The 13,497-nt window shown below is 42.8% G+C and overlaps 2 protein-coding genes across 4 annotated transcripts in view; both read right to left on the reverse strand.

The window, feature by feature from the left end:
- Positions 1–94, reverse strand: part of LOC125427247 (aldehyde oxidase 3-like) — a 78,890-nt gene extending 78,796 nt beyond the window's left edge. The window contains exon 1 of the mRNA XM_048486427.1: positions 41–94. Coding sequence (XP_048342384.1) covers positions 41–94 — 54 coding nt within the window. The remainder of the gene's footprint in view (positions 1–40) is intronic.
- Positions 95–3,019: 2,925 nt separating this feature from the next.
- The window catches only part of LOC125427118 (aldehyde oxidase 1-like), an 80,688-nt gene continuing 70,210 nt past the window's right edge, over positions 3,020–13,497 (reverse strand). The window contains exons 31-36 of one of the 3 annotated variants that reach the window (XR_007243638.1): positions 11,931–12,045; positions 11,451–11,516; positions 10,493–10,681; positions 8,223–8,390; positions 3,940–5,138; positions 3,020–3,792 (exon numbers count right to left, since the gene is read on the reverse strand). Coding sequence is in view for 1 of the 3 variants with exons in the window: in XM_048486186.1 (XP_048342143.1) it covers positions 5,091–5,138; positions 8,223–8,390; positions 10,493–10,681; positions 11,451–11,516; positions 11,931–12,045 (586 nt within the window). In the remaining 2 variants the exon portion in view is untranslated. Of the gene's footprint in view, positions 5,139–8,222; positions 8,391–10,492; positions 10,682–11,450; positions 11,517–11,930; positions 12,046–13,497 lie in introns of all 3 variants that reach the window. The other 2 variants (XR_007243637.1, XM_048486186.1) reach the window with 2 other exon arrangements.

The following is a 13,497-nucleotide window of genomic DNA, read 5'->3' on the forward strand; positions in this document are numbered from 1 at the left end:
GAATATATCAAATAACAAAATAAAATCAGTCAATCCTTACCTTTCTGCCATTCACAAAAAATACCAGCTCATCTGACTGTGTGGGGTGAGCCATTCTGCCACTAAAAACTGAAGCGACAAAGCTGTTAAAACGTCCAAATACCAGCAGGGAAGTCAGTTTCACCCGTTGCTTGCAACACAGGAACAATTATTGGGTTTCCCAAGAATTAAGATAAAAAAGAAACTTCTGAGGTGGAGCAACTTAATCCCTATTAAGGTTGTAAAACTTTTTAACAAATAACTTTTACCTGGCAAACCCACAATCTCCTCCTCTGCCCCTGAAGCCTCATTGCCTGCTGGCCTTTCTTCTACCTGTCCCACTTGCTTTCTCTCTTCCCTACAGCCCTTAGGCAAACTTCTGGTTCTTCACACTACTAATGTGACTCATGATCTTTTTGGGCAAGGAACATGGCTGAGAGGGAGAGCAGCTGCTCAGCATGTAGAATTGTTTCAGGCTCAATCCTCAGCATCTCCAGTTAAAAGGAGCACGTCATCCTTAGTGGATGTGAAAGACCTAAGCCTGAGACCCCCCCGAGAGCCGCTGTCAGTCTGAAGCAATTTGGAATTTGATGGACCAACAGTATGATTCAGCATAAGGTAGCTTCCATGCACGGACTGGCTCCTAGTCCTGAAGACTCAGGAGTATCATGGCATCATTGCCATTTTTTCCCCTTGTGGTTCCCTGAACCCAAGATATGCTGAGGCAGATCTCACACTATTTTCATACATGAGATTAAAAAGCACCCTTGAGGCAGTCTTGTACTATTTGGGCCCACATACAAATGTAGCGAATGTATGCAGAAGAAGAAAAATTCTGATTTCACATGTCTGCTGATGGAATCTGAACTGGTGGGAATGAACCAAGGGCTCATTCCACACATGCAGAATAATGCACTTTCAAACTGCTTTCAAGGCTCTTTGAAGCTGTGTGGAATAGCAAAATCCACTTGCAAACACTTGTGAAAGTGGTTTGAAAATGCATTATTCTGCGTGTGCGGAAGGGGCCAGAAATAAGGCCTTGGGCTGCTGTGAAGGGCTCACTGAAAATTTTATCTGGCAGTGATGAAAAATGCAAATCCTACAGCAGTGATCATCAGAAAAGGGGCTGAAAATAAAACTGCAATGCCCTTATGCAAGTCATTTGGGCTTTCCAGGTAAGAGAAAAGATGGAGGGAGACATGATAGAGGTTTTATTTTAATTTGGCATGGACTGGAGAAAGTGAAGGAAACATTTTCTCCCTCTCCCATAATACTAAACCTCAAGGGGTACCCAGGGCAGTTGATTAGCAGAAGATTCAGGAGTAAAAAAAATATAAAGGGAACTTTACTGAATGGATAATTGTGATAATACAAATTGATGTACAGCAGTAAATGTTCTGAATTGTAAGTGTATTTGCAGTTTTGTATGCCATTAAAGGTTGAATTGAATTGAATGTACAGCAGTAATACACAGTTTGAAGAGGACATGCATGCTACAGAAGGTGGACAAGAATTATCCTCCAAATATTCTTCATGATTTTTTGTTTGTGTTATTGATTATGAAATATAATTGGACACTTTTCACTACAGCTGTTCAATAGATGCACCAAAGCGACTAGTAAGAAGAAGAGGAGTTGGTTTTTATACCCCACTTTTCACAAAGCAGCTTACAATCACCTTCCTTTCCCCTCTTCACAACAGACACTTTGTGAGGTAGGTGAGGCTGAGAGAGTTCAAGGAGAACTGTGACTATCCCAAGGTCACCTAGGAGATTTCATATGGAGGAGTGAGGAAACAAACCTGGGCCACCAAATTAGAGTCTGCCACTCATGTGGAGGAGTGGGGAACAAAATCCAGTTCTCCGGAATCTGCTAGAACAATGCAGTTGTTTCTGCCTCCTGTCACAGACTCTCTGATATCCTATCATGCATGAATATGCCAGGGGACCCAAAGAGGCTGATATCATTCTCCTGTCCATTTCATCTACACAGCAACTGTGACAGCAACTGTGACAAAGAGAAGGCTTTTCTGCCCAAGGGGAAAAACAGCCACTCAGCTGAGCCTATGGAAGTGATGCTCCAGCATCAAATCACCTTTCAGAAGGGGGATGAAATGCTGTAGGGAAGCCCAAAGGCCTCAAGGTTTTGCTGGGTCTGCCTCAGAAAAGAGCAGACAGAAGGATAGGTGGGCTTGGTATTGTGGCAGAGAGGTTTAGCTCTATTTTTGGGAAAGGACAAAGTACCTTGTTGCCAGGGCGCTCTCTGGTAATGAGCCAACCTGAATCATTTAGTCTGACTCTCTGCAAAGGGCAGGCTGGTGTAAGTGGAATCCGGTGTGTGTGAAAGGATTTTACATAGTGGCTTGTATCTGCAAGCATTAAAGGGAATCCAAAGCACTTTCTGAAGCCATAACTATGTGCCTCAGCCAGGAGTCTTCTTTGACAGTCTGGAGCCCTATGTTGCTGATCTGTTCTTTGAAAACAACCTGCAAATAATTATATCTTCTTTGTTATTTATATACAGCTCCTGAATGTTCTACTTGTTTATCGCAAAACGTACCTCATGGCAGCAAAACCAAAACCTTTACACTTACTACCTTAAGAACATCTAGTAACAGAGGGAAAGTTGTACACTTTAAAACAAACCTGGTTCCCCAAAATGATAAGAGGCTGTGATAATTCCCTCAGTTGGTAGAAAAGACCTGTCAGAATAACTCTGTGATGTAGGTCAGGCCATGAATCTATGACTGGTCCAAGGTCAACCAGTTACCTTCCATGATGGAATAGGAATTTGAACCTGGGTCTCCCAGATCCTGATGGGAATTGTAGTCCATGAATATCTGGAGCACCATACTTGGCTACCCCTATCCTAGTCTAATGGGCTCCACACTGTGCTGCACAGGTTTTCAGTTCTGCCACATACTGTGAAGCTAAATGAAATTTTCCAAAACTTTAGAAAATAAGTTTTGGGATAGTTGAGGCATGGAAAAAATGGAAAAGTGATTCAGAATCGGAAAAGCGATTTATTTTTTAAACTTACAACAAAAGTTTCCACAAATGTCTTACAATAATGAAAAACCAACACAAAAACCAACTAAAATATATTTTAAAGAGTTTTGGGATTGGGTTCTAAGTGAGGTCCCTGTCAAGGCACAATGGAAGAGTACCTGACTGCTTCCCCTTCAACACTATGACTGCATTGGTAGAAGCAGGGCAGGAGGAGAGGGAATTTTTAGCTGGTGCTGATTCCTGACACATTGGAAGGGTGACAAGCTGCAGTCTATTACTACACTTAAAAGCAACTGCGGCCTAAAACTGAAAACATTAAGTAATATTACTTGAGGGAGTTACTACTAGCACACCCACATTTAACAGATTGCATCACTCACTACACCTAAGGAGTATGCAGGGCATAAATCTTAGCTTATACCTGGAATATAACAAAGTAGCAGAAGTAATCTTGTTTTCTGCACATGAAAGGATTAGTAGAATCTTGTGGGGAACAAGTTCATTAGAATAATCTACAAATCTTTCCATGCTCTTGATTCTTCTACGTCTGCCTCTTGAAGATCTGAGAAGATAGCAAATCTTAACATCCATTTAAATGACAGTGCCTATTACAGGCATCTATGATGCATCACACTATGAATGCCGTTTTTATCAGTCAGCAGTGAAATAATAGCTGTCTCATTGGTTGAGGATGTTGGCTTGATCTTTCCACTACTGCAGACCTTAGTAAAATATCCTCCCAAATGTCTAAAGCAGGGGTGGCCAACCTATGGTGCTCCAGATGTTCTTGGACTACAATTCCCATCAGCACCTACCTGGAAATTGTAGTCCATGAACATCTGGAGCACCATAGGTTGGCCACTCCTGGTCTACAGCAAATTCTGCAATATACTGAGATCATATCCAAAGCCAACGAACAGGAAGTAAATCAATTTGAAGCTCAGAAGCAAATCAGTGTAAGTGGGGGGGGGGGGAGCAGGGAGCAGGGACACGCCAACATAATGATCCTAGAGCACAAGGTATTAGGGTTGCCAGCTGCAGGTAATGAAATTCCTGGAGATTTGGAGGAGGAGCCTGGGAAGGGAGGAGTTTGGTGAGGGAACTCAGCCGGGATCTGATTTCACCCACGGGAGCTGCCATTTTCTTCATGGGAGCTGATCTCTGCAGTCTGGAGATCAATGGTAATTCCAGGAAAATTTTGAGCCCCATCTGGAGGTTGGTAACCCTATATTCAGTTCAGCACTGTCCAAACCATGGAACGAAAGGGGAGTGAGTGAGGGGAGGGGGTGAGGGGTAACATGCATGCAGGGGAGGGGAGTGAGTAAAGGGTGACAGGCAAGGGAGGGAGAGGTGGCATGCAAGTGAAGGGGAGGGAGGGGAGGGAGGGGGAGGGAACCTGGCATCTGGACATGGCCCACCCACCCTAGCAAAGGGAGGGGGAGGGGTGGCATGCAAGTAGAGGGGAGGGAGGGAGGGAGAGAGAACTACTGAGTTCAGGATAACCACGTAATATATATAATGTCTAGTTCTGCCCAGAGATGCAGATAAATGCCGGGGAAGAGACAAAATAAAATGAAAGGGGAGGTGAAGATTTAAGGAACCCATGAGAAGATGGAGATAGGAGGCCTCGGAAGAAGAATGTATGGGTGAGGAGGATCAGTGGGCAAAAGAATCAGGCAGGAAGATCAGGGAGTTTGCTAAAGAGGATACAGACTGGGACTAAGGAAGGTGAATTTTATATATTGATTTGAAATAACCAACTCATCAAACCTTTTTTTGTTTTCCTTTGTATTACAAACTGTTATCCAATTCAACAATTAGCACACTAATTAATTAAATCACCGGATGTTAAACTGTAATTCTCTAGTAACATATTTTAAAATGCAGGAAGCAGACTCTCTTAAGACTGAATATCCAGCTTGCAATGTCCACCAACATCATCCCCGCCCAGAACAAAAATAAATACTGAATTAAAATGAGCCACATTTATTGCATCGTTGGGTGATGTTACTCAAAGAAGTCACCGTGCTGCTGTAGATCCTTTGCATCTGTTCCTGTCTCACTTTTACAAGGAGATGGACCAAGAAAGAGTTGGCTTTTCATCCTTTGGGATCTAGAAGAATGAACCAGGAGGAATGATCAGTTTGGAAGGAGTCATTGCTAAATCACCTTGGGTTTCTTGGGGATCTACTCAGTATTCAAAGGTTGCTTTGTCATGAGGCAAAGAGAAGCAGATTTGGGGTGGCATGAAAGATAGCACAGTGAGATCTTGACCAAGGACTACAATCTTGCTTAGGAACGAAATGCAAGGGAACTACGTAACAGCAGTACTACACTTTTCCACAGTCTCCTTTACATCCTTATCATGGAGCTTGAGCAGAAGAACCCCCGGGGAGGATGTCAGCTAATGGAAGGCTGCCATTTGGATTTTCACTGAAGGAACCAAATGTCTTAGACTGGCTCTGTTCGTATCACAGAAGCTGTTTTCTTGCACTGCTTTTTGAATGATGGGTTGTAAAATATGTGGTTTTAAACTACAAAATAAGAAAACTGGTGCTGGAAATACTATTGTTGTGAATGTTATGCACTGTTCTCTCACGGACAGGGATCCATAAACTTGGGGGATGCAAAAGGCAGTTGGGAAGGGGTTAACTCCAGAGTTGCTTTATCAGAAAGTTGGACAAAAACTCCTCAAAGCAGGAGGCAAGGAGTAAGACAACTCTCCAGAGTGATGTTACTCTAGCTGTGGAACTTTTAAAGAAGGGTGGGTTTTTTTGCACCGATAAGCAACTTTACATTGAGAGGCTGGAGGTGGTGATGGGGAGTAATAAAGAAATTCCAGGAGGCTGTGAAATTTCTAATTAGTCTACAGACATGTAAGTTCAATTATTTATTCTCACCTAAAGACAGCCAGGTAAGCAATAAACTGTCCCAGAGAAGGCTATAAAACCTACTTGCCTGCCAGCTATGTGCTAAGAAAGCAATCTCGAGAACCCTCCCAAGAAGAAATGTTTTGAAGAGACTTCCAAGTCAATTTTACAGTGATTGTTTAAAATATCTGCTGGGCAATAAACCCTTTTGCTTTTGGTTTTTGATCTTGTGTAAAGTGGAGCACTCATATAGAATGGGGAGACTTTAATTTCTCAGTTTCTTTTTGGTTACCAATGTGCATGTATAGATACATGCAGACAGACAGACAGACAGACAGACAGACAGACCTTTTGTGAACTTACTGCTTCCAATGCGGCTGTTTGCTTTGCAGTGGGGACTTCCCGCAGTTTTTTGTTTAAAAAGGATTCTCCTGCTTTCAAGTGTCCCCAGCCGAGCCCCTCTTTTGCCTGCCCACTGCTTCCTTGGTCTTTCCATGCAACCTTCCTCTTGGAAGATTGTCTGCAGTCTTTTTTGGGGGCGGGGGAGGGGCTCTGTGCTATAACATTACTCTGCTAGACTATAAATCTCATGTCAATTTCAAGGGTCTATTTATTGCTCAAGGAGGAGGGAGCAAGAAATCTCATGTCAATTTCAAGGATCTATTGCTCAAGAGGAGAGGAGTGAGAAAACCTGAATAAAGCAAAACTGATTCCCTTTGCTCTTCCTGTGAAGGGGGTGGGAAATCACAATTTGCCAGGTTTGGGAAACTGCAGAAATTATGTAATCTGAGTGCAGAGTGAGTTTTTTAAAAGTGTGGGAAAGTGGTAAAAATGTGTGTAACCGAGAATCCAGTCTGAAGGAATCTATCTCAATGTGAAGGAGACCACAAGTGCATAAATGGCCTCGGAGTCACAGATGTCCCGTGGTCCCAATCAGTTATGTTATCCCCCTCAGAGACAGGAATTTGGGTGGCCTCACCTCTACTGGCTTTTATTTTCCCCCACCCTGGTGAACTAGAGTTTTAGGTCCAGGCACCCCAGTTAGTCCCCCCATACTTGGATACCAGCCAGAGCCTTCTGGGATCTTGGGTAGGTGCCTGGCCACTTTAAAAGAGTATTACAAGGCCAGTGTGGAAGAATGAGGACACTTAGGGAAAGAAAGGTAGTATCATAACAGAAGGGGGAAATTTGGCAGTCCCACAACAACAAAAGTTGACAGAGGGAAGATTTAATTAGCAGAATTGTTATGTACAGGTTGCCCATAAAGGGAAGAAGTCCAGATTTTATTTAGATGTGAAATCAACAAATTATGTTTAACCATCATGAACACATGAAGCTGCCTTAGAGTGAAACGGCTCCTTGGTACATCAAAGGCAGTGTTGTCTACTAAGATTGGCAGCTGCTCTCCAGGGTACGATGTGGCTGTCTTTCACATCTCCTTTTGCCAGGTCCTTCCTTAACTGGAGATGCCAGGGAATGAACTTGGCACTTTATCCATGCCAAGCAGATGCTCTGCCCCCCCCCCCAAGGGAGCTGCTTTGGCTCAGTGGTAGAGCATCTTCTTGGCAGGCAGAAGGTCCAAGTTATACCCCCCCCCCCAACTCCAGGTAAAAGGTCAGATATTAGGTGATGGTTCTAACTTGGATGGCCCAAGCTAGCCTGATCTCATCAGATCTCAGAACCTAAAAAGGGCTAGCCTTGGTTAGTGCTTGGATGGGAGACCACAAAGAAGAGAAGAAGGAGTTTGTATTTATATCCCCCCTTTCTCTCCTGTAGGAGACTCATAGGGGCTTACAATCTCCTTGCCCTTCCCCCCTCCTTGCCCTTCCCCCCTGACAACAAACAGCGAACAAAGGAATGCAAAGCCAGGCAATGGCAAATCATCCTTGTTAGTCTCTTGCCTTGAAAACCCTACTGGGATACCATAAGTCAGCTATGACTTAATGGCATTTTACACACCCAGTAGCTGATGTGAAAGACCTCGACCTGAGACCCCGGAAAGTGACTGTTAGTCTGAGGAGACAACACTGACCTCAGTGGACCGATGGTCTGATTCAGTTTAAGGTAGTTCCACGGTTTCACAACCAACCACGGTTTCACAACCAAGCGAAAACTGTGGAAAAGCATCAGCAATCCAAATGAATAGCTTCTTTGCCCACAGGAACACTGTGATTCTAATCGGATGTTGTGTTGCGTGTTTTCATATTAAGCAAGCCTTAATTGCTGAGATTAAGGTTTAGAACCACTGAAATTACACCAGCCCTGCCTCACTGGATGACTGGGAACCAATTACACGGTATCCGGACACAAACAAAAAATATCTTTACCATTTTGGTAAACTGGTCCGCACAGGCCATTCGAATGCATTCAGGGGTCAGCGGGCTGTTCAGTCCAAAATCCCCAGACAATCCCCTTTCTCTTCTTGCTGCAGTCACTGCATCCCATATTGCAAAAAACACAGAGCATCCCAGGAAAAGCCCTGATTCACCAAGCCCCTGCCAAAAACAATGCAAAGCAAAACGAATGCATAAAGAGCAAGATAGCGAATATTTTTTGAAGCATGTTAAAAATGGGGAGGGTTACATTAAAGTCCTGCAGTTCCCCACATTATGTCATCAGCAATCCCCATTAGCGTACTTTGCATTTTCTATAACTTTTTCAGGATAAAGATGGCACCATATTTGAGAATTTGCCATTTCCTGGACCGTATTTGTCCTAGAATGCTCCTTTTAGGTCTTGGTGCCTACCTAGTTCTGTCCCCAAGGCACTAGGACCCAAGCAGGGCATCATAGAACAAAGACGGTCCTGGAAATGGCGGATGGATTCTCAAATATGGTGTCATCTTTATCTTGAAAAAGGTATAGTTATACTCTTACGACTGAGTCACTCAAGCCCCCTTGCTCTTGTACTCAGATTTATTGTGGACCCATGCCTAATTTTTTTAAATGAAAGGATGTAAGAATTTAAACTTAATTATATGGTTAAATGGAGATTATATAAAACAGATACATCTAATCAATTGATTACAGGTAATTCTATCATCAATTTCCAAGAAGTTTGTCACATAAGTACTGGCAATATTAACATGTTTGAGTGTTTGCAACTTAGGAGTTTTCTGATTAGGCGTATACACACAGGGCCAAATATAAAAAGCTTGACAAAATTTGAGAAAATTATAAGCAAAAACCAGGAGAAGATACTACCCAAAATTCAAAAGATTTTACACCAAATAAAAATGATTTCTCTAAACATTTGTTTATGTCAAAGTGAAAAAAGGACTTGGGTTCTGAAATTTCTAAAAAATAAAAGTGGAAATACATATTTTACCTATGATTGAACTTTTTCTATCTCCCCTGGATTGAGAGAAAATTCAAAAAAATGTTGTATCAATATCACCTGTTGTCAGGCTCCTTGGATCAGAACCTATTAAACAGTTAAAATCTACAGATACTGCTTTCAAAAGGGCTTTGCTGTAGATTTCCATTTTTCAGTTGAGGTTATGTTATTAAGCAACTCAGTTGTGTCACCGAAAAACAAGCAGAACTTAATTGCACACATGTTCATGGTTGCAAGATTATTATTTGTGCGTTATCAGAAATTAGACTAAAGCCCCACAGTTGATGGGTGGATTCTGGCATGTACAGAAACCTTTCTCCTAATCAAACTAACAAATTTAAAGAAAGGCTATGATGAGTCACAACTGTACAGAATGTGGCTAGCATATCTTATAAGAACTTAACAATGTTTAGGTACAAAAGGCATTTCATAACCATACCCATTTTTTGGGGAAAAAAGAAGGGAAAAGTTGAGGCTTACAGCGCAATCTGGTGTGTGTGTGTGTGTGTGAATCACCCTCTGGAGGTAGCACGGGCTTATGCCAGCGGATTTGCCCTCTCCAGGGCAGTTACACCAGCAGAGGGGCAAACCTGTCAGTGCCCAGCTGCAGCAGAACAGTGGAACATCCGGCCACAGCGCCCAGCTCCCCACTGGCATGCTTGCACTGCCCTGAGCTATGCTGGCATCTCAGGGGTGGGGCTGACCTTAGTCAGTCTCCAGAGCCTTCTTGGCCCCCGTACACCAGTGGAGTTTCCGTGGAAGATATTTCACAGCATATTTTCACGGCATGTCTCTATTGTCCCCTGTGGGGAAGTTTAAGGTAGAATCTTTTTAAAAAAGAATTTCAGGCTTCCTAAGCCTCAGGAAAGCCTGTTAATCTGGATTTGAGCTGTTAATCACTTAAAGTGCACCAGTTGCTCTTTAAAAATCAAGAAAAGGAGCAAAGGGGCAAATGCTACATGTCCGTAGCAGTAAATTTCTAGAATGATGTTGCACATGCATGCAGCCAAGCTAAAGAGGACTGAGAAGTAGCTGAGGAGAAAACTATAACCATGCACACTGAAATTGTACTAATTTCAGTGACGCCTATGCACAGATCAAGAAGGAGGCAGAACTGCATCCAACATATAACATAATCTTCAGGGTCAGAACCATGAACAGCTTATTCTCAGTATAATTTTCCCTCTTACTAATTCTGCAGCTTTTATTTCAATGCTGCGATTCATTAGTTTTTAGCATAGCTTGGATTTAGTCTTCTTACCTTAGATGAGTAGATTGCCGGTGTGCTTTGGGAAGAGGCCAACAAGGAAATACTGAAATGTTCAGGGATATCACATACTGCAGGGATTTTATACTGATCTGGACCCCGTGTGTAGAGGACCCCTTCAGGAGAGAATTTGATTTCCTCCATTGTGTAAAGCCCAAGACCTTGAACAAAGGCACCTTCGATCTGACAATAAGAAGTGATGCTTGAGTACCAGAGTTCAAACTGCCACCTTGTGCTGAATTAGTGTCAGCTATAAATTAAATATTTTTTTAAAAAAATAACTAAAACAAAAACTTACAATTATTTAAAAAGTAGAACTGTATACTACAAAATGGAAATGTTATTAGAATTTGAGAATTTTATATTGCATCTTTATCAAAACTGTTGTTGTTTTTTTCTCTTCCATTTCATTGTACAGTCTTGGTAAATTTGGTTTCAGAGGATAGCCTTGTGGTCTGCAGTAGAAGAGCTAGATTCAAGTCCAGTTAACATCTTAGAAATCAACAATTTTTTCAGGGGGTAAGCTTTTGAGAGTCAGAGCTCTCTTCATCAGATAAACTTGGACATTTGTGTCATGTACCTCACTTTGCACTTACATATTTACATTTTAGAAGAAGTCAGATGTTTCACTATGGTTTCAATAATGCTACTTTTATGACAGACAATAGTCTCTCTAACAGCTCCACAGTAGGGAGAAGAAGATCCCCAGTGCTGTGTGGAGCTGAGTCACCTGGGAGAGCTCCCGCTGTTGGGTGGCTCCTTATCTATGCAGCACCAATAGGTTGGCTGTGTGATCACACACCAATGTGGTTTACAGGGAACAAGATAGCCATTCAGTGCAGGATGTGACATCAGATGTTGCTGTATGGTACATAATTGACTGACAAAATTGACGATAATTGATTGAGAACTCTTGTATAGCTGAACTGCAAAACTAATCCTCGTGACGTACCTGACCTATATCCAGTGCAGGATTGATGCTGCAGCCAATATCCATAACAATGTCTGTTCTGACATTCTGTCAAGAAGTACAAATTAAAAAGTTGAATATGTTTATTTATTTAAAACATTTATTAGCTGCCTTTCTACATTGCGGTACTCAAGGCAGCTTACAATATAAGTAAAATAAAAATGATAAAACACATAAAACATGACAATCTTAAATCTTAACCAGAACTGCCAATAAATAAAAGCCAAATTAGTCAAATGCAGTCCTGAATAAAATGCAAAACACAAGGGAGATGAAGCAAGAGTACACTAACTGAGAAAAAACCCTGCGTGCGTCCAGGTTTGTACGTAATGGGATTTTAAAAAATGCTTGACGAGTGTCCAAGAAACCTAGTTATGCCAAATCTTCCAAGCCTGACTTGAAAGAAATGCAGAATATCAACTAGGGACTTTGCTTCATTCTTACGTAAAGACCATTGGTTACCTTATGATCTCCTGTCAGACAGTCTATTTCAACCTCAGTGCAACAGGCTCCAAAAATGAAATATTCAAATGGATGGCCTTCCCCTTTCTCCCAGTCAATGTTCGCCTCATAGCCTCTGGAAGAAATGGCAGAAATAATATCATGAATGAAAGGATAAGGTGGTGCAATCAATGTCAATGACATTACAGCATATTACGAAGATGAAGCCCCAATTAATTTGATTGGTTAGTGCATCACCATATTGAGAATCTAAAATAGAGTTTGGTTGGATCAGAACAGATGTCCACCTGAACTAGTATCAGATAATGGCCAACAAGTTCCCTAATAAAACATAGAGGAACAAAGCTTCCATGGCTGCTGGTCTCCAGCATCTCTCTTCCTTAAATGGATGTTGCTTCTGAAAATGGAGGTTCCATCTATCTACTGTGGGTAATAGCCATTGATAAATCTATTGATGAATGCGTGTAAAAAAATATTGTGGTCATTATCACTTCTCTTAGGCCCTTTCCGCACGGGCCATAAACGGCCCCCTGGGGACGGCAAAAATGCCGTCCCCCAGGGCGCCTCCCCCAGGGCGACGTCAGGCCAATCTGGCTCCCCTCCCCCTCCCCCAGGGCGGCGTCAGGGCGGCGAACGGCACCGCCAGGAATGCTCTGTTTTCCCCGTCCCTCTCCCACTCACCTCGTCGCCTTCGTCGCCCTGCTGGCCTCCTAAGACCCTCCCTCATTGTACTCTGACCCCTGGAGGTCGGAGGGCAGCCTGGGCGGGTCTGCACGAGGAACCAACTGGCGTGAAGCGACATGGTGGAATGAAAGATGAAGCGGCTATGTCTTGAGCCACCTCTCCTCGCCCGGCCTCTGCGGGGCAGCCAAGACGCTTCTGTCTTGAGCGGCCCCCACCCTACACCCGGCAGAATTCCCTGCGGTGCAGAGCCTCCACATAACCCCGTCTTGAGGAAGGGCCTCTGATTCACATTGACCACTCAATCCTGGGAAATTCCTGACTATGTGAGGGGGGCGAAAGAGGTGGGCAGTTTCAGGAGGGGAAGGAAATCAACAGGGATGTACTATCACATCTGGGTCAGCTCCTCATACTTCTCCTCCAACTCCTTTTCCAATCCTTGTTGTGAGTTCATTTCCTCCAATCAGAATTCAATTTTTCTTTTCCCAAACACATCATATCCTCTACCTTTTTTCCTCCCAACTTATATCAATTACAAGGTTCTCATGAATGCGTTTTTATGTATTAATAACCTTTTCATCCTAAATATAAGTCCCCAAATAAGTGGCAGCTATCCAGTCATGTTCCACTCAATCTCTCATCCTCTTCAGGTTCTTCTAAAGGAGAAAAACCCACTTCCAGACCCAGGGGAGGATCTCAGCCAAAAGCAGCCTCGCCACCCTCTCAATTTCTAAGCAGTCTCTGACCTTAACAGATTACAATCCATCTGTTTACCCTAGACTTTATGTATACAATAAGAGAAGCAGAAATCCTTCACTATCTCCACTATATAGCCACTAGGATTTCTACTTCTCCTAGACTCCACAGTATAACAATACTGTCCATT

Source organism: Sphaerodactylus townsendi, linkage group LG02 (assembly GCF_021028975.2).
Source record: "Sphaerodactylus townsendi isolate TG3544 linkage group LG02, MPM_Stown_v2.3, whole genome shotgun sequence".
In the NCBI taxonomy this organism is placed as follows: domain Eukaryota; kingdom Metazoa; phylum Chordata; class Lepidosauria; order Squamata; family Sphaerodactylidae; genus Sphaerodactylus; species Sphaerodactylus townsendi.